The sequence below is a fragment of the Equus caballus genome, chromosome 5 (assembly GCF_041296265.1).
Source record: "Equus caballus isolate H_3958 breed thoroughbred chromosome 5, TB-T2T, whole genome shotgun sequence".
Classification (NCBI taxonomy): domain Eukaryota; kingdom Metazoa; phylum Chordata; class Mammalia; order Perissodactyla; family Equidae; genus Equus; species Equus caballus.
Genome location: NC_091688.1, coordinates 83,974,984 through 83,998,329, shown reverse-complemented (window position 1 = coordinate 83,998,329; position 23,346 = coordinate 83,974,984). Strand labels below are relative to the sequence as shown.

The 23,346-nt window shown below is 40.6% G+C and overlaps 1 protein-coding gene across 3 annotated transcripts; it reads right to left on the bottom strand.

Annotated features, from left to right (window-relative positions):
* Positions 1 to 697: 697 nt before the first annotated feature.
* On the bottom strand, positions 698 to 19,400 carry C5H1orf52 (chromosome 5 C1orf52 homolog). Of its 3 annotated transcripts, XR_002808250.2 has the most exons (5): positions 18,707 to 19,028; positions 17,869 to 18,067; positions 12,728 to 12,907; positions 5,763 to 5,830; positions 1,908 to 2,068 (listed from the first exon to the last, which is right to left on the bottom strand). XR_002808250.2 is itself a non-coding variant. In XM_001496581.5 (3 exons), exons 1-3 carry the CDS (start codon positions 18,980 to 18,982, stop codon positions 12,834 to 12,836), a joined length of 549 nt encoding a protein of 182 aa, XP_001496631.1. In that variant the 5' UTR covers positions 18,983 to 19,400; the 3' UTR covers positions 10,010 to 12,833. The 3 variants fall into 3 exon arrangements, 1 of the variants encoding a protein (XP_001496631.1); XR_290349.4 differs by lacking the exon at positions 5,763 to 5,830 and having other exon boundaries at positions 698 to 2,068; XM_001496581.5 differs by lacking the exons at positions 1,908 to 2,068; positions 5,763 to 5,830 and having other exon boundaries at positions 10,010 to 12,907; positions 18,707 to 19,400.
* Positions 19,401 to 23,346: the final 3,946 nt, after the last annotated feature.

Sequence of the window (23,346 nt, the reverse complement as noted above, 5' to 3'; positions counted from 1 at the left end):
CCATCACAGTCAACAGATGGTGGGCATTTTGACTTTTTAATTAAATTCAAAGGCTTAGGTATTCTAGATGTTATGGCAACTTGGTTATTACTCATTAGAAAAGGGTAGGTAATATGATAGTATACATATTCAGCGTCAGTACAACAAGGTTTATTTCTCATTCCACATGTCCATGGTGAGTTAGCAGGAGTCAAGGATGAGAAGTGGACCTGCTCCAGATAGTCACTCAAGGACCCAGGTCAATGAGGGCTCCATCATTGTATGATACTACCAGCTCAACCAGTGTCTTTACGGGAAGAGAGACCAGGGAGAATTCACATCCACTCTGAAATAGCTTGCACTAGATATCACATGCAGTGCTTTGACTCACTGCCCCTTGACAAGAACTAGTCATGAGGCCTCACCTAATTGCAAGAGGACTGGGATGTATATCCCTCCCGTGTTCCCAGGAGAGAGGAGAACCACGCAGAGGCAAAGAGTAGCCATCTCTACCACATCCATTCACCTCACTCTTTGCAGTGATTTCAATCTGTTATGATGCTTTCTGTCCACTAATTCTTTAAAATGATGATATAATGGAGATAATCAGAATTTGGATAAAATTTGTCAATACGAAAAGTATTATAGTTGGGGTTTATAGTCTTGGTAAAGGTCATATCACAATTACGTTAACAACAGCAAAGATAAAACAACTACAATTTGTTAAGGATTTATTATTTAGTCAAGAACTTCTGAATTATCTCACTTTGTGAAATACTTCCTAGTATTATCTGAATTTTATAGATAAACAAGTGAGCCTCCGACAGCTTAAGCAATTTGCCCAAGGTCACAGGTGGTGAGAAGCAGGGCCAGGAATTGAATTTATGAGGGCTGAACCCAAAGTCCAGGTCTTATCCATCAGGCCAGAGAGTAGCAAGTGGCTTGCAGCTGTGCCCAATGATACGCTCCATAAACACAGCTATCCTTCAAAGCCTCTGTAACCCTTTAAAGAGGCACAATTAGGCTTTGGTTCACATACGTTAGCGCTGGGAAGCTTCTTGGCGATTATCTGGTAGAACTCTTCTTGAAAAGAAACTGTGCTCATTAGGATAAAGTTAAGCCTCATAGTGGCTTAGAAGTTTCTTTTTCTCTCATGTAACAGTCTCAGTGTGAATGGTCCAGGTCTTCAGGGCAGCTTTGCTCCTCACGGTCACTCAGGGATCCAGGTCCCTTCCAGGGAATTGTCGTGCCCTCTCCTAGGGCTGGTCCTCAAAGCGAGGCTGCCACATCCAAGTTCCAGTCGGAAATTAGGGCGAAAAGAACACGCACGAGGTACGTGCAGGCTCAGGCTTCCAAGACACTAAAGAAAACTGAGGGGGGCAGGAGAAAGAAGACCCAAAAGACACGATGCAGGTAAAGAAAAGGGAAAATGTCATTCCTTTGTTTCTGCAGTAGGAGGAGAGATTATGGGCTCAAAGAAGGGAATTTTATCAGCCACAGGTTAAAAAAATATATGTGAGAGGACAGTACCATTTCCTGCCTATTCCCTCTTTTTCCTCTCTCTCTGCTTTCTCTCATTACAGGTGGACTTATGAGGAAGGAAAAGCCTGGAAAGTGTCAGTGAGCTAGTACCCTCATCAGTCAGCAGAGAAGACGCCTCAAGAGTGGGACAAACTTGTATCCTGACGTAGTTAACCAGGATGCCGGGACTGAGGGATTCTGGTTAACGGAACTTTCAATTTAACCCTTAGTTAATTGGAAATATCTTTTGCTTGCTTTGTATTTTAAATTAAATTAAAAATTTTAAAGTAGGCAATGTAGCCACATGGTTTGAAAATCAAAGTGATACAAAAATGTTTACCCAGAGAAATCTCCCACCCCTGTTCCCACGCCTGTTGTGAAAATGCACCCGATAACGGTTACTATAATAGGGAGAAGATTGATTTTATTCTGGCTACTACAACAGGGAGAACATTCGTTAATGAGGGATGTCTCAAAGAAGAGGAAGGGGGCAGAGAAACAAAGGAGCCACGAAGAGGGGGTGAAGATACGTCTTATTTCAGGCAGCAGGGCCGTCCTTTGCTGTTTCCTGAAACACAAAAAAGTTGAGGGATTTCTTAACATTCACTGTTTTCCTGGAACACAGAGCTCATGTAAAGTTCAATATTGTCACTATTTACCCTAAACTTCCTGTGCCCTTTATAGGTGACTACTTTTATTGGTTTCTTGGGTGTCGTTACAGTATTTCTTGATACGAACACAAGCAAATATAACTATATATTCTTATTTTTAAAGAAAAGACTTTTTTGGAGTAGTTTTAGGTTCACAGCCAAATGAAGGTGCAGAGATTTCCCATATACCCCCTGCCCTCATACACACACACACACACAGCCTCTCCCTTATCAATATCCCCCACCAACATGGGACATTTATCACAACTGATGAACATACGTTGACAGGACATAATCACCCAGAGTCCATAATTTACATTAGGAGTCAGTCTTCGTGTTGTACATCCTATGGGTTTGGACAAATGTATAGAGACATGGCTCCATCATTATAGTATCGCTCAGAGTAGTTTCACTTCCCTAAAAACCCTCTGTGTTTCACCTATTCATCCTTCCCACTCACCCCAACTCCTGGCAACTAGTGATCTTTTTTTCTGTCTCCATAGTTTTACATTTTCCAGAAGGTCATATAGTTGGAATCATACAGTACATAGCCTTTTCAGATTGGCTTCTTTCAGTGAGTAATATACACAAGTTTGTTGCATGTCTTTTCACAGCTTGATAGTTCATTTCTTTTAGTGCTGAATAATATTCTATTGTCTGGTGAATATATATTCTTATCCTTCCCTTTCTTACACAAAAAGTAAATAGTAGTACAGTATATATACCTTCTGCAACTTCCTTTTATCTTTTGTGTGTGTATGAGGAAGATTGGCTCTGAGTTAACATCCGTTGCCAATCTTCCTCTTTTTGCTTGAGGAAGATTGTTGCTAAGCTAACAACAATGCCAATCTTCCTCTTTTTTATGTGAGATGCCGCCACAGCATGGTTTAAGGAGTGGTGCTGGGTCCACCTCCAGGATCTAAACCTGTGAACCCTGGGCCACCGAAGTGGAGTGTGTGAACTTAACCACTATGCCACTGGGCTGGCCCCATCCTTTTTTCCTTTTATAATATATCCTGGATATCTTTTCATTTCTATACGGAGAGCTTACTCTCCTCATTTTTTTCCACTGCATACTATTCCATTTTGTGGATAAACCAGAGTTATTTAACCAGTCCCCTAAGACACTTAAATTACTTCTAATATTTTGCTTTTATAAACAATGTTTCAATAAATAACTTTGAATGTATATCATATTGTGTATGTACAGGTAGATCTACAGGATAAATTCCCAGAAGATTGCTGGGTCAACAAGTAAATATATTTGTAATTTCTGTGGATTTTGCTAAATTGCTCTCCATAGGGCTTGGATCATTTTCTCCTCCTACCCACATTGTATGAGCATGCTGTGCCCCCATAGCTTTATCAGAATGTGTCATCAAGTGGAATTTCTCTAATCCTGTTGGTGAAAAATAGTAGTATCTCATAGTAATATTTGAATCTCTCTTAAAAATGTCTTTTGATTCAACAACTATTTTGAAAAATACTTTAGAAAATAGACTCTACTGAAGAAACTGACCCCTTGAATAATCAGCGATCAACTTCCTACCCCACCCCCTTACTGGTATAAACTCCACTGAGTATTGTCATTCTACATGGTGGAGAGTAGCAGGTCTCCAGGTTCATTCTACAGATATTACCAACAGTTCCTCAAAAGAGTTCTGTGCTCAAATAAACTTGAGACCCTGGGGCCAAGAAGGTAAAGAGGCTTCTTTATTGAATGACTCCTCAGAACCTTCGTAAGACTCATGTTCACTGTGAATTTCTAGCAGGCAAGAATCCTAGACTTTGTCAATGGAGCGCTTTTCTCAGAGCATCTGCTGGTAGATTTTTGGAACATATGTCTGGGAATGTTGATGGAGAAGCTTTAGAAGATTAGATTGGATTTATAGCTAGTCAGTGGCCAACCTGAGTGACGGTTCTGGTTTTCTGTTTTTTAACTAAAAATCCCTGTTGCTTTCTTAAAAATTTTTTTCTAAAAATTGAAAAGGGCTGAGCATCTCAATTATTTGAAGGTTATTAATTAACAGGATATTAATATTAATTAATTGGATTAACTGAGGTACAGGAATCAGAGTCTAGACTTGGTTAGCTTCCCTGGGGGCCAGCGCAGGGAAATAGGGACATTGGTAAACTGCTCTTTACTAGTCCTCTTTCCCTCCTTGGCTGCTTGCTCAATCCTCCATTGAAAATAGGCTGACAAGCAAAGACCTCAAAACTCATTTGCTCTAAGATGCTAAGTGTTGGTTCATTTGTTCAATTACTCATTGAACACTTCACTGTTTTGTGCTGGGTCCCTAAATTTGTCCCACAAGAAATGTAAGATCCTGCTGACTCTCTAGCAGCCTCTAATCCAGTTAGGAAGATAAGACATCCCCAGCAGTGAGGTACAATCTAAGTGTTGTTAAGCGATAAGATGAGAGGTAGGCTAATGGTACTTCTCCCAGGGAGCTCCTCTCTTGGGAGTCTGCTTTTTAAGCCACTGCTAATGCTTTCCTGGGAGCTCTCCCTGTGGAATTTCCCCGATTCCACAAACCAAGATAAGGAGGCATTTTCTTTCTTTCTTTTTTAGGAGGAGCTGTTCCCTGGCACTCTCCCTTCTTAGTTGGCTAGCTCTGGTGCCTCCTGCAGTGGGACAAGCCAGATGCGGTGGGGACTCCCAGAGGCCTGGCCGGCCTGAGTGCAGTGGGTATTTCTTCAGCAGCCTTTGGCTCCACCTAAGGTTTTTCTCTGTTAATTGCAATAATATTGTCAATAATGGGGGGCGGGGGTGGAGGAGTGAGTCTACCTTATTATTTTTTTCCCCAAGACCTCTTTTCATCTCCAAATTTGTCTTTAGTTCATAGTGGCCACAAAATCCTTTTGCTGAAGGCAAAATAACCAGGTTCTCAATTTGAGCACTGGTGAGGAGCTTTTTGGAATCTGTTTTTGGAGCAGTCTAAAAAGAAACATGGTTTTTCAGAGCAGCTAAAAAGAGGACATATTAGAAATGCCAAATTGCTGTTATAAAGAGCTGGCTTCCCACAAGGGACTTAACATTTAGGACTTCAAGGAGATGTCCAAAAATTCTGAAAGTACTTGTTTAAATGTGGTTTCATGAAGTCAGGAGCAGTAAGTCAAGCAAACTGAGTGAACTTTACATATGACCCCATCTTGAATTCTTAACCATGAAAGCAGCTCTATAATCAAATACTACAACCACATACTTAGTCACAAAGATATTCAGCTTAGCATTATTTATAGTGGTGAAAAATATGGAAATAATTTTAATGTCCAATAGATAAATGAAATTAAAAGTTAGGGTTCTGAAGAATTCTTAATGGAATTGATAATGTTTAATGTAAAGTAAAATATAGAATATGAAAGTGATTTCTATTTTCTTTTTGCTTTTTGCAGAACTTCTACAGTGAGCATGTATCATTTTCACAATCAGAATTTTTAAAAAATAACCATTCTATTATAAAGAACAATGTGAATTAAATACAATTAATTGTTATTGCATTTTGGATGTAAACATTGTTCCTGTCCTTGAAAAGGCTAAATATATTTGTAGTAAAGAAAGCATATGTTTTTGTTTTCTGTACTTCTGCAACATACAGATTTTTTTCTTACTTTTGGCACTTATCTGAGGCAATTGAAAACCTGTGCTCCATCACTGTTTATCCCATTTTCACAAATCCCTGTTGGAAAAATTAGTTGAAATCACGGTCATGCTAAGAAAATCTAATTCTCCTTCAACTAACTCTCCTGGGTTTAAAAATAAAATTCAACACTAGGCTGTGTGATCTAAAAAACCCCTCCAGGGCGAAAGATTAAATTAGGAACTCTGGTTTAGTTACCCAGCAAGACCAACATAGGATAGCTTTGCTACTGTTACAGCGGAAATAAAAGTGGAAGAGAAGAGAAAAACCTGGGCAGTTCATAATTAGACAAAGCAACTGGACAAATTCAGCACGTTCTAAATAAGTTAAAAATACACAGGGCCCTGGTCAAATTATCTGGAAAATGCCACTTACTGTCTAAGGTTTTAAGTCAGTATCTCCAAGTTGGCGCCTGGCAATCCTATTTCTTTAAAAAAAGGCACCAAAATCTTTTTTACACAGTTCAAGCAGCAAGGCTGGGGGAGCGTCTTCCATGTGTAGTGAATTCCAAGTGCTTCAGTTCAGAATTAAGTCACTCACCCCAGGGTTCCAGACAGTCTGGAACCCCGAAGTAAGCCCTTCTCCTGGGTGGCAGCTTGGAGTAGAGAAAAAAGAGCTTGGAAACTCAAAAGCAGCCTACAAATATAGGAGCTTGTTATCTTTCTTCCCCAACTATGGAGCAGTCTAGAGAAATTAACCCTCTCATTTGTTAACCTCAATAACAGGCTTTACCAGATCTGTAGCCACGGATGGCTCAGATAATTGCCCTAATTAGTTTGGTATGGAGAGGGAGGCAAGGGCAGGGGGGATTTGGACCTGAAGTAATTAAGCCTAAATTAAAAGGAAAAAAATGAAGAGTTGATGCCTTACAGGTTTGACATGTGGATTCCAGATGTTATGGAAGAAATTTTACTGCTAAGGCTTCTGGGCAACGTATTGTAGTTAAGAAGAGGACTGGAAGGACCTGAGAGCAGAGCATGGTAAGAAGAGTAAAAAGAGGTGCAGAAGGTTCTGTTGACTGTTAAAGCCTCAGGGTGTGTTTGTGTGTGTGTGTGTGTGTGTGTGTGTATGTGTGTTCAGACTAAAAACTAGCAACAGGGTCTTAAAAAAAATCCCCCTCGCACGTGAGCCTCAGAGGAGTTATTTCTGAGTTGGCTTGCTTATAGCTTTGCTGGCAGATAAGTCACCTCCTTAGGTGGAAGTGATTGTTTTGGTATTTCACGGCAGTTTTTCTCCGGAATTCTAAATTTAAAATGTTAACACAAACTCCCCAGTGTGCCAGGGAAGGCTGCTAGAATTTCGGTCCATTTAGAAATGGAGACAGGTAATTATGCCAGGAATAGAGCTACACTTTACTTGAATAATATGCACCAAATTCTCCGTACCTTCTCCTTTTTCAGAAAATGGTAAACACAGGGAAAGGAAGACGACTTCCAGACCCTGGGAAACCAAAATATGACAGACATACAGGAAACGACTTTTCAACTCCAGCCTGTAAACCTGTCATTTTGTAGGCTGGTCTGTGAGCCTAGAAAAGAGGGGCAAGGATCACACGGAAGACACTCCTATGTTCTGGGAAGGCTGTCCTGGAGGCCTTCTGGAGGCCTTCCCACGCCCAGGTGTTCGGAGTCAAATCTAAGCCTCATTTGAAACGTTAGAGAAAAGCAATGAAATTTGAGGCAAAATTTGTGGCTTAGAGCTACCTCACATTACTTAAAAAAATGTAGACTTTGAAAAACAAGTAAAAAGCTAAAACATATTTTGGGAGGTAGCAGGGTATATCCTCACCTCTGTTGCTTTATTTTAAGGCTTTCGATGAAAAACATTCCAAATATGATACATAAGCTACTAAGTCATTGAAATATGCATTAACTTTCCTAAAGCATTTACATATTCACTTTACTTTTACATTAATCTATCTGAAAGATGTTTCTGGCATATTAAACAAATGCGGTGCTTCTGGTTAGTGAACTGGTTTGGGGTTCATTAGTTCTCCAAATGTGTATTCTGAGTGCCTTCTAGGGGTGAGACATTCTTTGAATCAAACACACAAACTGATAAATCAATCTATTGGCTTGTGGGGGCGCTCCTTCCTCCCCTCCAGCACAGAGAGGAAGCACACTGGGCCTGGAGCCAGACAGACTGACTCTCCCAGCTCTGCCACCTTGAGCCAATCACTTCACCTCTCTGTGCCTCAGTTTTCTCCCTGAAAACTACTATTGCTAGTAGTAATAGCACCTACCTCATCAAATTAAATAAGTTAATACATATAAAGTGCCAAGAACACCACCTGGCACAAAGTAAGCGTTAATAAACGTTGGCTGTTTCATACTGAACATGGAGAAAAGCTATGTCCAAGTGCAGATACAGAGATAAACAGAACAAGGTGCATCCAGGAGGGATGCTTGAACTGCTTCCTGGAGCATAAGAGGGAGTTCACTCAGTAGATGGAAAGGGCCAGGCCAAGCAAATGGTACAAGTGAAGGCACAGAACTATCAAACTAAATAGCGTAACTGGGGAATTGTAAATGGTTCGTTAGGGCTGGATTAAGAGGTGTGTGAGGATGAGGACAGAGAACCCTCTGCCACACTTCCCATCATGTGGGTTTGGTCAGTAAATCCTGAGGGTTCTCTCTCCTCACTCTCACACAAATCCGCCGCTTCACAAGAGCTTTCTGGCAAGCTACACAGTTAGGGAGCCATCAGAGTGTCCCTGACTGTGGTAGCTGTGAACTTGGCTGAAATCCTCAAGAACCAGCTAGAGAATGAGAAGCGAACAACGTAGGCTATGCGGGCATTCGAGGGTCGTTGGAAGAGGAGCCAGAGAGAAGAAACAGAACAGAACCAGCATGCCACGGGGCCCTGGGAGAAAGCTAAGAGTAAAAAGAGTTTCACATCAACTAGGATATGTTTGATGGAAAACGACAGAAAACTTAAACTAAGGTTTAAATTGTCAAGATTTATTGGCCCATAACTGAAAACACAAACCTCTGGAGGCTCACTCCCAAGCTGGGGGTGAGGAACTTGGTTTACCATCAACCCTGAGCAGTTCTATCCAGTGCCTACTATGTGCCGAGCATCGTTCCAGCCAAGGAACAAAACAAGCAAAAAGTCCCTCCTCTGCAGACTGTACATACAAGTGCTTCCCATTGGGAAAACTAAGTGGAGGGAAATGAAGACAGAAAGCTTTAGAATTTAATGAAAAGTCCAAAACATTGGGAATTTAACACCTTTTTGTAGGACTGTCTGGAACCTCTGCCCTAAGTGATAATGGAGGGGTGAAATGTGGAAGCAGTTATGTATGGATACAAAACACTAAAATCCAAAATACCACCAAGAATACATTTTCAAGTCCAGTTGTGGACGTAGTCAAAGTTTTTGATTTATCGAATTGAGTTGCTACGTTCATTCAGACACCTGTAAAAATAATTACATTTTTCAAATCTCTCTGTAGGGCTTTGATTGTGTGGTAACATGTTTTATACGTAGATCATGTCCAAACCCGAGTTAGTCCATTCATATTTTAATTAAAAAATAGTTTGCAATAAAAGAAAATCTCTCAGCCACTATATCCACCCGAGCACTGCCAGTTCCTCATAGCCCTTTCTTCGATGCCTTATTCAGACACATCACTCTGCTGGACTATTGCAGTGGGTCTTTCTGACTTGACCTCTTCCCTATATATCCATCCTCCCCACGGCTACCAAAGGTGATTTGGCTGAAATGAAGATGGATCCTTTGTTCCTAAAACAATACTCTGCACCAGAAAGCACTCTATAAATTGTGCATGGAACAGGATACAGATTCTAGCGTGAGCTCTGAAGCTAACTCATGGTCTATCGATGGGTATGTTGCTTCGTCGTGGGGGCCTATTTTCCATTCTCTAATTTGGAAATAAAACCTACCTCATTAGGTTTCTGGAAAATAAACTATTAGTATGTGATTGAACTATGTGAACTCAAAAGCATCACACAGCATTAAGGGTTAAGATTAGTAAGACAAGTTTGCAAATAATTTCAGATAATATTAGTATTTTAATGGCTAAAAAGCAGTTTTAAAAAAGCAATTTCCTCAGTAATGTTCTTTGATTCCAGTCAGAATGTTTTCCATAAAACTCTACAAAGCTCTTTACACTTTGAATTTTAAAATATGGCCCACAAATGCTTAGTTCTTTTCTCAAATTTTACCCTCGTAGGAAAGAAAGTCATTCATGCCTGATATGGCTCAACTTCTTTATTTTAGAGACAAGAAAACAATCAGAAATATCAAGTGACTTTATTCCCTAAAAAGGAAGCAACTTGGATACAGGATTTTTCTTATCTATATGGATTTTGTAAGATTCTTCTCCACTGGGTTTTCGCTAGCTGAACCAAACAGCTCCTGACTTCAGTACCCACATGGACACTTGTTTCACAAACGTGTTCCCAGGACATCTCTGAAGAGAAGAACCCATTCTCTAATGTGGTGATGGGTGTAGAAGAGTGACATGAAAGTACATTTTCCAACCAGGGATACTTCTGCGGAAGGTTAAGCAATCCATGAGCAAGTTCCTTTTCCCTTCCATTTTTTGGCCATATTTTGAAAAGAAACCCAACGAAATACAAATGGCTGAGTCAGACTACTCCAAAATATTTAGCCTCCTTCTTCCTGAATTCTCTTCTCCCCACTTAAATTAAAACTAGCCTGACCTGTACTAGCAGAGGTGCACATCTTCCAGCAGTTGCTTAATAATCTCCCAAGTGTAGCCACTACCTGTCCTAAAACACAACATACACCCTGCCTGCCAAAAAGAAGTGATGTTTGTTTGCCCTTTCTGTTACCATCTAGAAAGGAGGCTCAAAGCACCACTGTGATTGATTTAGTGAGCTTTTTGTTTTCTGCCATAAACTATTTGATCTAAGTTGGGAGTTGAACCAATGAATGGTAAACGGAGGTTAAAAAGAGTTTCAGGCAGTGGCTTGCTGGACTTCTTGTATAAGGGTTGCTTTCATGCTAATTTAAAAACCTTGTAATATTTCAGTAACTTCTGAGATATCTGCTCCATCAACACATGCATCCAGACTACAGATTTCTCCAGATTTAGGAATCACAACCTCATAATTATCACTGTTTGTTTAGTTTGATGTCACACTGGGGTCATGCTTTACCAGCATAGGATTCCAAAACCCTCCAAATTCTTCATATACAAAGACTTCAATCTTACAAGTTTCTTGATCAATTTCAAGATTCATATACAGTCATGTGTCACTTAATGATGGGGACACATTCTGAGAAATGAGTTGCTAGCGATTTCGTCATTATGTGATCACAGAATGTACTTACACAGATGATATAGCCTACTACACACCTGGCTGTATGGTACTAATCTTATGATGGGGCCACTGTTGTATAAGCAGTCTGTCCTTGACAGAAATATCATTATGCCACGCACGACTGTATTTGTAAACTTAGAGGAGGAGCAGCTGGAGAATTAGTTTTTGTGTCTGAGATAGACTGGAAGCCATCATACTGTTATGTTCCTTTCTCATTCCACAAAACACCACGGCTGGCACACTCACTCTTAATGACTTTTACAAATTTTAATCTACTTGATCCATGTTCTCAACCAAACAAATTTTATATAGTTTTTCAAATGTTGGCTTCCAGCATGTGGGAAAATAATTAGATTGGGAACTTTTTACAACTCAAAGACTGATGTCTTTAATTTTTCATATACACTAAATGTGCAGTGTCCTGAAATGAATCTTAAAGGCATAAGAATCATGGAAAGATTGATGCAGTGTGCAACCTCTCCTTTTTTATCATTCAAAATGTTACAAATAACTGCACTGCATTTTGGACTGTAGAACTCAAATCAAAGATTATATCTTCCAACTACCTCTTGTTCATTTTCTTGAGTATGATTATATGCAAAGCATTAAAATAGGAACTGGGTAGAGAAAACATGTAGAAATAGAGTAGCCAGATAAAATAGAAGATGCTCAGTTAAACATGAAATTCAGAAAGACAAATTTTTAGCGTAAGTACGCCCTAAATACTGCATATACTCAAACATTATTTGTTGTTTATCTAAAATTCAAATTTAACTGGGTGTCCTGTATTTTTATTTGCTATATCTGGCAACTCCTTATAGAAGATTCCTTATCTACAGCAAACCTATTTAACAGGGAATTTAATGAGCAATCATAATACAAGGCATAGATGGTAAGTGCAGTAATACAAACAACCAGGGGAGGAAAAGATCTCCACTAACTGCCACAGCAGAGCACCTGGAAGAGGCAATTACAGTTACTAAAGGCCAAGTCAATTGTGATTGATGGACGGGAGGGTTCAGTGCGATGATTTTGGAGTTCAAGTGTCCTGAGTTAAATCCCAAATTCATATCTCACAGCCATGTAACCTTGGACAAGTTCATCTCTCTTTAATACAAAATGAGGCTACTCATACCTGCTTTACTAGGCTCTCTGAGGATCAGAGACAACATGCACAAAGCACCTGGAACACACAGGAGGCACTCCAAAAATGGTAATACCTACTATTAAAACGTCACATGGCAAACAGCATACTTGTCACAAATATTTAAATGTTAATGTTATGCTGTAATAGTAATATTGAATAAGTAATTTTATTTCCATGATCTATTTACACTGTACAAACACTGTTGAAAAGCACCCTACAAGTTCACAGTACATTACAATATATTTACTTTAAAAATAGATTCCTTTATAAAAGGTTCATAGAACATTGGCATTTCAACATGTGACAAAACTCTCAAAGCATGTCACCAATTCTGTGATACCAAGAATGCTTCCGAGTATTGTCAATTGCACAATCACAAGTCACCATTTCAGTTTTAAATACAGAAAGTTTTAAATAAGAAATGAATTCTACAGTGGAAAGTTCTTGCAGCAATACTTATAGTTAATTGACACGTACTTTCATGGAGATGTTGGATCACAGTAATTTACAATACCAACTTAATCTGCTGAAAAAAACCCACTTCAATAAGTTTTGCAGTCCAGAAATTCTTGTCATTTGTTTCCTATTTTTTCTTCTTTGCTGTTTCTCCTGGTTCTACTTTGCGCTTTTTAGAAGTATGCTCATCTTTTTCATCATCTTTAAATAGGAAAGGAAAAGTTTCAATCAGTAACTTTAAGAAAACACAACAAAAAACACATTAGGTATTAAAATTTCATTGACGTCACATCAAAATCATCACCCTCATCAACTACTGTTTCTTTCAAAGATTCCCGATAAAGACCAAAGATTAACTTTTAGAACTCTGATTTAAAGTGTAAGTAAAAATAAAGATTTTCTTCAATTGTAGTGTTACATAAAATTCATAAAGTAAGCCTTCAGTACTGTATTAAGGTAGCTTAAAATGAAAAAAATCATATTTCTTCTGAAAAAGCTGCTCCCAAATATTCTACGGTATATATCTTGCGTATATTTAAATATATAATCTACATTTTGTAACAATGGAACATACTCTGTTTTCTTTTTTCCAAAAACTATTAATTTAACCATGACATTTACATGGCTATCAGCTGTTCTTTCCTTTTCAATCTGCTTTCTCTTCCTCCAAAACAACTCCCCTCCCTATCTCACCCCCCTTTCTCCCAGTCCTTATATTCTGAAGTTACAAAAGCGCTCACAGGCACAGACATTTCACTGACACTTTATTTTCACTTTTGTCCTATGTAGTTAGTTCTACTCCTGCTGACCCCCATTCCTAGGAGGGTTGAAATATTCTAATGGCAACAGAAAAACTGACATCTTCCTCCTCTTCATATTATGGAGAATTTGGGGGAGCGAGAGTGGAGAAGAACCTCACACTAAAACAATGTCCTTTACACTTTCCCAAAATGTTATCACTGTCTGTAGCCACAGAAAATTTCTAATTAATAAAAACGTCAAACCTGAAAACGTGGACCCTTTTATTCAATTACAAAAATCCAGCTACATGATGGTGCAATAAAATGCAGGGTAGCACAGACCAGCTGCTAATTCCCAAGTCCCTCAAGAAATGAGTGGCTTTATTTTAAGAATACCATACAGACAAAAAAAATGTAGAGGATGTTATGATTTATAAAATACAAATTTATTTTAAGCACATTACTGAATTCCTTGTAGCTTCTGACTTTATTTTCTTGATCAACAGATACTCAAAGTTCAACAAATGTCATGTGGTGGCCTATAAAATATTTTGACATTGAAAGGGGCCCAGATTAGAAAAATCGGGCAACCAGTGATATGAGATCATGAACTCTTCATGGAGGTAATATATTTAAAACCTTAAGCCTTCAATTCTCTTCTGTGGACTGTACCACACTCAGAATATCTCCTTTGTTGGATGCGGACAATAACTAGTATCAACAGCAGGGGATTCACCTTCACTCATCTTCAAACACAGCATGGTGGTGTTATCCATAAATTTCAAGGAGCATTATGGATTTATGCAGACAGGAAGATAACATACAATTCAGAAGAATGACTCACCCCAGGAGTTTACAAACCAAAGTTTTAGTCAGTAGTTTATCATGTACACACAAAAATATTGGCTCTGGAAACCAAATGATATGGCACATATACCTCAAATACGCCAAGGTTTTTGTTTTCTAATTGGAGTTTAATTACCACCATGCTTGACTTCTGAGATTATTTTCAGTAGCAATAATACAAAAATTGAAATTACTAACTCTACTATAAAATCCAGTTAACGCATATTAAAAAGATGATCTTGAGACATTTCTTGTTTGCCACTTATTATACGTAAAAATGTACTAACAATAAAACCACAAATCACTGAGTTTGGAAAAATAACTTCCTAACAGTGATTTGAACAGAAGAGCTAATGCCATCTAGTGACATAACAAGGCATTGCCTTAAGAAACAGTGCACGAAAAAAATCTGAAATATTCATTCACCAACTTTACTGATGTGCCAATTTACTACCCATGCACTAGTAAGCAAACAATTTTTTTGCTATGGAACTCACGTCACCTAAGGTAAAGAAGTTTAAATTATTAATACGAACTAACTTTCTAAATTCTTTTTTTTTTTTTAAGATTTTATTTTTTCCTTTTTCTCCCTAAAACCCCCCGGTACATAGTTGTATATTCTTAGTTGTGGGTCCTTCTAGTTGTGGCATGTGGGATGCTGCCTCAGCGCAGCTAGATGAGCGGTGCCATGTCCACGCCCAGGATTAGAACTGATGAAACACTGGGCTGCCTGTAGCGGAGCACACGAACTTAACGACTTGGCCACGGGGCCAGCCCCATAACTTTCTAAATTCTTAAAGAAATATTAGCTACTTTAGCTAGCATCTCAGGATTAATTACATGTTAATAAAGCTACAATTAATATCTAAGTCTTACTGATCTACATTTTACCAAAAAAACAAGAAGTGCTGATAAGTAGCAAGACTCAACGACGAGTTTTGAATCTTTCCCAGCTCCTCCTCTAAAATATTTGGAAGATGCTAACTGGCAAAAAAGGCCAAAAGGGAAAAAATGGAAAGAAAAAAGTAAAAACAAATCTAATATAAAAATTAGATAACTTAAAGAGTGTGGAGTTTCCAATACAAAATACTTTATGAATTTAAAAAATGAAGTATGGGGCCGGCCTAGCAGCAGTTAAGTTCGCACGTTCTGATCCGGTGGCCTTGGGTTCACCAGTTCGGATCCCGGGTGCGGACATGGCACCGTTCGGCAAGCCATGCTGTGGTAGGCGTCCCACACGTAAAGTGGAGGAAGAGGGGCATGGATGCCAGCTCAGGGATAGTCCTCCTCGGCAAAAAGAGGACTGGCAGCAGTTAGCTCAGGGCTAATCTTCCTTAAAAGAAAAAAAAAATGAAGTAAAAACGATGTCGGGGAAATTGACTTTACAGTGATTTTGTGAACATGTTATGGGAATCTGAATTGGTAAAAGCCACTTCTAAAAAGGAGGTACTTATTACAAAAAGAAGACAGTTATGTTCAATAATCAACATTAAAGTCAAAATTGAAGATTCCAGAATTCTTTTAATTTTATGATCCAGCTTTAACCTGGTTCAGCATTGGGTCCTTTTGTTTTTTGATACTGTCTACATTCACTTGCTGATGGAGAACTATCAAATGATCAAAAGGAGAGAAACTATCTATGGGAAGAGCAGTGTGACTTGCACATATTTGGAACTCCGTGTAATTGAACTCACTAGGCAAGCTGGAAAAAAGAGAATTCTCTCCACTTGTTTGTCCTGGTATATAATCCCAGCCTTTTCCACACAGGGACAGACAGAAGAGCAGCAGCCTATGGCAGCCTAGTCTGAGCATCAACTCTAGTGCCCTTACTGCCATTCTCCCCTCAGGACAGCTACTTCTCAATTACTCTAGTCTGGAAAACATTAAGAGACTACCCCAGTTTAATAAGGTATCACTTCGGCTTAAAGACCTGAATTTGAATGCCTATTCTGCCTCTTCTAGCTGGGTGAATTTTTTTGGGCGAATTCTTTAATCCGAGATTGTTTTCTTATCTGTAAAATAGTAATAATGAATCATGTACCACTTCTGTAGTCAGTTGCTAAATAAAAAACTTGTGTGAAAGTACCTATTTTACAGCTTGGCATTTTCTAGTTTTGTGAGCTTGGACAAGCCACACAAGCTCTCATTTCCACAGTTCCCTGTCTGGTTTCACAATGTGTCATAAGGTTTAAGGATTATTTATACAAAGTATTTTTATTAATTATATCAAATACTATACAATTTGAGGTAATATAAATGACTACTTCATTTGGCGTCTCCAAAAAGAAGTCATTTACTGAAGTTAGGCCTTCCTTACTGACTTCTAATCCACATTGGGAAACCAGTGAAATAAACAGAAAAACCAAAACTGGAATAAGAACTCCTACCAGTGAGTTACTCTTTCTCTTAAAACAAAACTCTCTCCATGGTTGTAAAGGGAGGTAAGTAAGTAGCCCTTATATTATGACAAGATCAGAAATCTGTGTAACAAAAATGGTACACACTTTTATAAAAATGATAGTCCAAAATACATAGTTCAATTCAACAATTATCCACTGAATACATACAACGTACTACAAACTGTGATACAATCTTAAATAAGACCTGGACCTTGCTGTTTAAGGAACTCATACACTTATGAATAATCCCATTAAAGGTGGTAAGTGCAATCAACAGCATTAGCACATACAAGGTAAGGAGGAGCAAATAATTCATCAGAGGGAGGTCACATCTTAGATTTTCTTTTCTTCCGAGTTGGATATTGAAAGATGAATGAGTTTGACAGCCAAAAGGGAAGGGAGAATATTCCAGACTAAGCTGCAACATATACTGAAATGCACGGAACCATAAAATAGCATGGCCTACTCACTTCTGAATTCCAAGATCTTAAAGTGCTGGAAAGAGGGCCATGCGAAATGAGGGTGGTAGGGCCCATCACAGAAGGCTTAGACTCTACCCTGTTGGTGAAGGGTTTTGAGTAGACATGACTTTTAGAGAGTGAACACTAGCTGCAGTGTGAAGCGGAACTGGGGGTGGGGGCTAAAAGTGTGGAGGTAGAGACACTGCGATTACTTACAGTCCAAGTAAGAGAGGAAATTACAATATTATGAACATGACAACTAAGTCATCCTCTTCCTATTACTATGTAATAATACTCAAATTCATTTTGTCACACTAATTTTAGCTCTAAAGCACACTGTTTTATTATAAAATGAAGCCTTCAGCACTTTACAGCTGCAATCCCAAGAAGCTGTGAATTAACTCCTGTTGTTCTAATAACAAAGCATCATAAATCACATATACTACTGGTTGAGATACCGACGATTTCACTTTAAAGCCTGAATAATTTACGATCTTTCTCTAAAAGATAGCAAATGCTACTGGTTGAGATATTAGCCTTCACTTTAAAGCCAAATATATACAATCTTTCTCAAAAACACACCAGAAAGTATCTAAAGACCATCAAAATAAGTTTGTTAACTTGCTAGATTTAAATTCATTCATTAAATATCTCGTTCCTTTTAAACCCATCAAAGGGACTGAAAGGTATTACCGCCGAGGTCGGACTCTCCTTACCGGATTCCACCGTCTCCTCCCCTTCCGGTAGAAGCCTAGCTTTCTTAGCATTCTGTGGGGCATCGTCACCATTGTCCTCATATATGTTAGACCATTTTATTGCCATATCCAGCTCTGGAGGCGGAGGTTTCTTCTCGGTAGTGTAGGTCTCCGGAGGTGGTACATAGTTTGACTTCCATATTTTGAATTCCTTTGGAGGCTGTTAAGCAAACACATTGAGAAGCACTGTGACGAACCGAGGTTCCTATAATCTGTATGGGCACATGCACCTCCCTGCCGTTTGCTTATTGTTCAGGCTGATTTTTTTTTTTTTTTAAGGTTTAAAGACACATTTTTCCATCAAAAAATCACAATACTGTTAAGTGAAAAGCCAAAGGGTTCCCTATACGAAGAAAGCTAATAACTTTTAGTTACCAAAGAAGCATCCAGTCTCAGAGATACTACGCCAAGGCTGACCCCTTCAGGAGGTTGCAGCAGACACTGTCTTGGAGGCAGCACCGCAGGCACTTCGGCGTCAAAGGGAAGGGGTCTCGGGGAGAAGCTGCAGCGGGGTGGGGCGGGGAGTCACCACCGTTAGTCCTCGCAGCGCGGGGTCGGGGCACCGAGCGCGGAGGATGGGGTCTCCTCACAAGGGGGCGGGGGCTGCGGGTCGGTCTGACACCCCCCAGGCTGGGGTGGGGGCTAGGGCTCCCCAGGGCTGGGGGTGGGAGGGGCGGCGCGGCATCCCGCAGGGGGTGACTGCGTGTGGGGGAATGGACAGCCGGTCCCCCAGGAGGGGGCTCGGGAAGGGGGGGCGGAGGCCGGGACCGAGATAGGGAACCGGGGTCGGGGACCTCACCTCCTCCGGCGCCTTGACGACGTGCCTCTCCCAGTCGATCTGTTTGTTGAGCGGATTGTAGAGAAAGGCCGGGCGAGTCACGCTCCGGAACAGCTCGTCGGGTCCCGGCAGGCGCTTCTCCGCCTGGTTCCCACAGCCGCTCGCCGACTTCGCGGGATCCGGGGCCCTGCGACTCGTCTCCTCTGGCTCGCTGTTATCCTCCTCGTCCGAGGAGCCTGAGCTGCTGCTCCCGTAAGCCGCGAAATAGCTCAACGGGTCCTTCTCCTCCGCTGCCATGACGGCTGCGCGCGACGACCAAACGCTCCGCCGGAAGCCGGAAGCTGCTCCAGGGCCCGCCCCGCCGTTGGCCCCGCCCCCAGGCTCGCAGATGCGCTAGGGGCTTGCGCCCCCTGGCGGCTGTGCCGAGATTCCGCTCCCCCGCGGAGGGATAGAGGCTGGAGGCGGGGCCGCGCCCATCCCCAGGCTGCGGCTTCTTTTGCTCGTTCCTGAGGAACCCTGAGGTGAGAGAGATCCTGAGCCAGTGGTCCCAACCAAACTTTCAGCGTTCAATAAGAATTTATTAAAGGCACAGAGGAGCTAAGGATTTTGTCTTTTCGCTGCCGCCTCACTTAAGCTCTTGCCCAGAAAGACTAGGCATCTCCTCTTCAAAATAAAAATTACTTTCAGTGTGCTTCCCTGGGTCGTCATGGAAGACGTCTACGGGCCGTGGACTCATCAAGTCACAAACTGAATCCTCTCCTGCTTGACCTCAATCTAGCGCGCTCCGAACAACCTCTCTTTGATGAAACTGCTCTTGGATTGCATCCCACCACTCTGGGGGGTCCTCCAAACTCTGGCTTCTGTCAGCCTCCTTCGATGCCTGTTTTCTCTGTATGACCCTTAAACGTTGGTGTTTCCCAACATATACCTTCTTTCAGCAATACTAACATCTTGTAGAGGGTGTTACAAAGCAAATCAGCCATCTCTTTCCATGGCATTAACTACCTTATGCTTGTGACTCCTAAATCTGGGTTTCCAACCCCCATCTGTCCCCCCAAGCTGTGGACTGGACCTCCACCTGGCTCTTAAACTTTCCCTATGGACATCCTGCTGGGGCCTCAAACCCTCATTTATTGGATCTGTAACTAGTCTTTCCATATAACTTGTTTCTGCATTTGTGTTCCCCCTCTTAGTAAATGACACAACCATGTGCCTAGTTACCAGGGAAACTAGAAATCTTTGAGGATTCCTGGTGAACTAAGAGGGAATAATACTCAAATGAAAGTGATAAAGTTTTGGTATCAGAGAAAAGCTTTATAGACCCTATGTGAAGATACCTGCTAATTCAGATGATACTCCCACTCATTTATAACTTGCCATTCCTGCTGGAGGTAGGCTCCTGGGGGGCAGAGCTATGTCTGTCTTGTTCACTCCTCTTTCCCAGTCCTGTAGCACAATGTCTGTGAGCTCCTTGAAGGGAGGAGCTGGACTGTACTTTGGTCATTTTTAAACTCCTGGTACCCAGCTCAGTGCCTGTCACTAAACAGATGATCAATGAATATTGTCTATTATAATAATTTATGAGAGGGGCTGGCCCCGTGGCTGAGTGGTTAAGTTCGCGCACTCCGCTGCAGGCAGCCCAGTGTTTCGTTGGTTCGAATCCTGGGCGTGGACATGGCACTGCTCATCAAGCCACGCTGAGGCAGCATCCCACATGCCACAACTAGAAGGACCCACAACGAAGAATATACAACTATGTACTGGGGGGCTTTGGGGAGAAAAAAAAATTTTAAAAATCTTAAAAAAATAATAATAATTTATGAGAATGTAGGTCTAGATAAATGTTTCTCAAATTTTTCCATCCAAGTGCCTATGTTGACCAAGGAAAATGATGGTTCCAAAGTGCAAAATTTGGGAGTACCCCAAACCATCCTCACTTTGACACCAATTGCAAATTTTTCTGGAAGTGCTCACAGAACTCACTGAAAGCTGTTTTGCTCATCATTATGATTTATTGGGGCAAAAGGATATGGGTTAAAATAAACCACAGGAAGAGGTGCATGGGGCAGAGTCTAGGGGACTTCCACCTGCAGCTTCCAGTTGTCCTCTCCCAGTGGAGTTGTAGACAGTACTAACTTCTTGCAGCAAAGGTATGTGACAATACGCATGGAGCTTGCCAACAAAGCAGGCTCACTGAACCTTGGTGTCCGGAGTGGGGCTTGGTCATGCAGACATAGTTGCTTGCCTACGTGGTTGACCTCAGTCTCAGTCCCTCCATAGGTCAAACTGATACCATGTGGCCCAAAGCCCCATGAGCATAAAAATTTGGGGGAATACAGCATAATATCTTGCAGATGTATGCAAATGTTATATCCTAGTGGCTAATATAGCTTTTATTTTCATATACAAAAATATTTAAAATTACTTGAGTAAAACCGACACTCTAAGAAGATAATCACATTTATTCTGTTGCTTTTTGAACTGGCCCACTGTTGAATGCCTCTGGGGTTGGGGTACCCCAGTTAGATAGCATGAGTCCCCGTTTTCAAAGCCACCAACAGCCTCCATGTGAGCAAGTCCAAGAGGCACTTCTTACTTGACCTTTTAACAAGATAGGCCTCCTTCATGAGACGCTTTTTTCTCTTGCCTTTTGCTAGATCATAGCCCGTTTAGTTCTCTTTCTATTTCACAGCGAGGGCGCTGTTCAGTTTCCTCTGTTGCCTTCTTCTCTGTGTCACCTCCAGATGTGAGAGCACCTCAGGCTCAGTCCTGGACCTTCCTCTCTTTTCTGTCAACCCTCCGTTTCAAGCTGAATGCATCAAGTACCATGGTTTTAAACATCATTTTACATTAAGAACTCCCACATTTATATAACCAGTCCAGAGGCCTTCCCTGAACATCAAACTCCCGTATCCAATTTCCAACTTCGATGTCTAACAGGTCCCTCAAATTTAACATATTTGCAGTACGTTATCCACCAAGATGGCTGCCAACAATTCCTGCCATCCCTGTGCATGCATGCCGCTCCTTCCATGAAGAGGTGGAGTCTATTTCCTCTCTCTTTGAACCTGGGCTGGCCTGCGACTTGCTTTGATGAATAAAATGCTTCCACTTTTGTTCTCTTGGGAGCCCTGAGCTGCTATGTAAAGAGGTCCAGCAACCCTGCTGAAGATACCATGAAGAGATAAAGAACCTGGCCAGCTCCTAGCTAGTGCATCCATGCCAGTAAGTTGCCAGACATGTGAGTGAAGTCATCTGGAATTATCCAGTCCTAGTTGACCCTTTAGAAGATTCCAGGAATGATGCCATGACAGACCATCAGAAGAACCACGCAGCCAAGTCCAGCCTAATTTTCAGGATCATGAACAAAGAAATGGCTGTTATTTTAAGCCACTAAATTTTGGCTGGTGTGTTATGCAGCAATAGATAACTGAAAAACATGTCCAAAACTGAACTCTTCATACCCTACCCTCAATACTTCCCACTTCCCAGTCTTCCCCATTTCTCTAAATTGTACCATTATTAATCAGGTGCTCAGGAGAAAAATCAGAAAGTCTTGTCATTTCAAGTTTAAAATATATTCCAAATCCAAACACTTTCTACCAATTCTACCTCTACTACCCTCATCTTTCGCTTGGACGATGGCAGTAGTCTTCTTTCTTTATTGCTAATTTTTCTTGATGTTTAATAATCTTTAAATTGGTTCGGATTCATGGATTGCATATAGTGGTCACGTGTCTCAGTCTCCTTCAACCTGGAATGGTTTCTCAGTCTGTAACTTTTATGACCTTGATATTTGGAAGATTGTAGGCCAGTTATTTTGTAGAACATGCCTCAGAACCTAATCCTAATGATTAGATTCAGGTTACGAATCTTTGGCAGGAAGATCATGGAAGTGTTGTGCTCTTATTGAACTCTGTCAGGAGGCATGTGATTTCCATTTGCTCTGCTACTCATGATTTTAACTTTGATTTGTTTGTTTAAGATGGTATGTGCCAGGCTTCTCTACTATAGTTTTTCCTCCTTTCTAATCGATACATATTTTAGAGGGAGGTACTTTGAGACTATGTCAATATCCTATTCTTCGTCAAACTGTTACTTGTTCATTTATTTATATAAGCATTGACTCATGGTTTCTTATTTCATCCAATGAGTGGCAATCTGTTATTATCATTAATTATTTTGATGTTGAAATTGTCCCAGATTTAGCCTGTGGGAGCCCCTTCAAGCTGGCTTCTATGCCTTTTGGACATGCTCCACCATGCTTTGAGCATTTGCCTGCTTTCTGACACAAGATATTCCAGGCTTATCTTATACGTTGCCCTGGAATTAGACATTTTGCCAAGGAATTCTGATTCCTTTTAATGGAGAATGGTACTCAGAAGCCAAGATCTGGGTGCCTAGTGTGCTCACTGATAATGAGGTATTAATGTTCCAGGTTCTCTCAGGGCACAAAGTTAACAAATGTATTTATTTCTGTATCTATTGAAAACTTTGAGTTCACACTGATACTTCTAATTTTAATCCAATACTACTGGATTCCTTTCAGTTTTCTCTCTTTCCATACTCATAACTCAATTTCCAGATTGAGAAATGTGGCTCCCATTATCCTAAATATGTTTTTATTTGATCAGTCCCCAAGTATGAAGCCAATCTTCCAT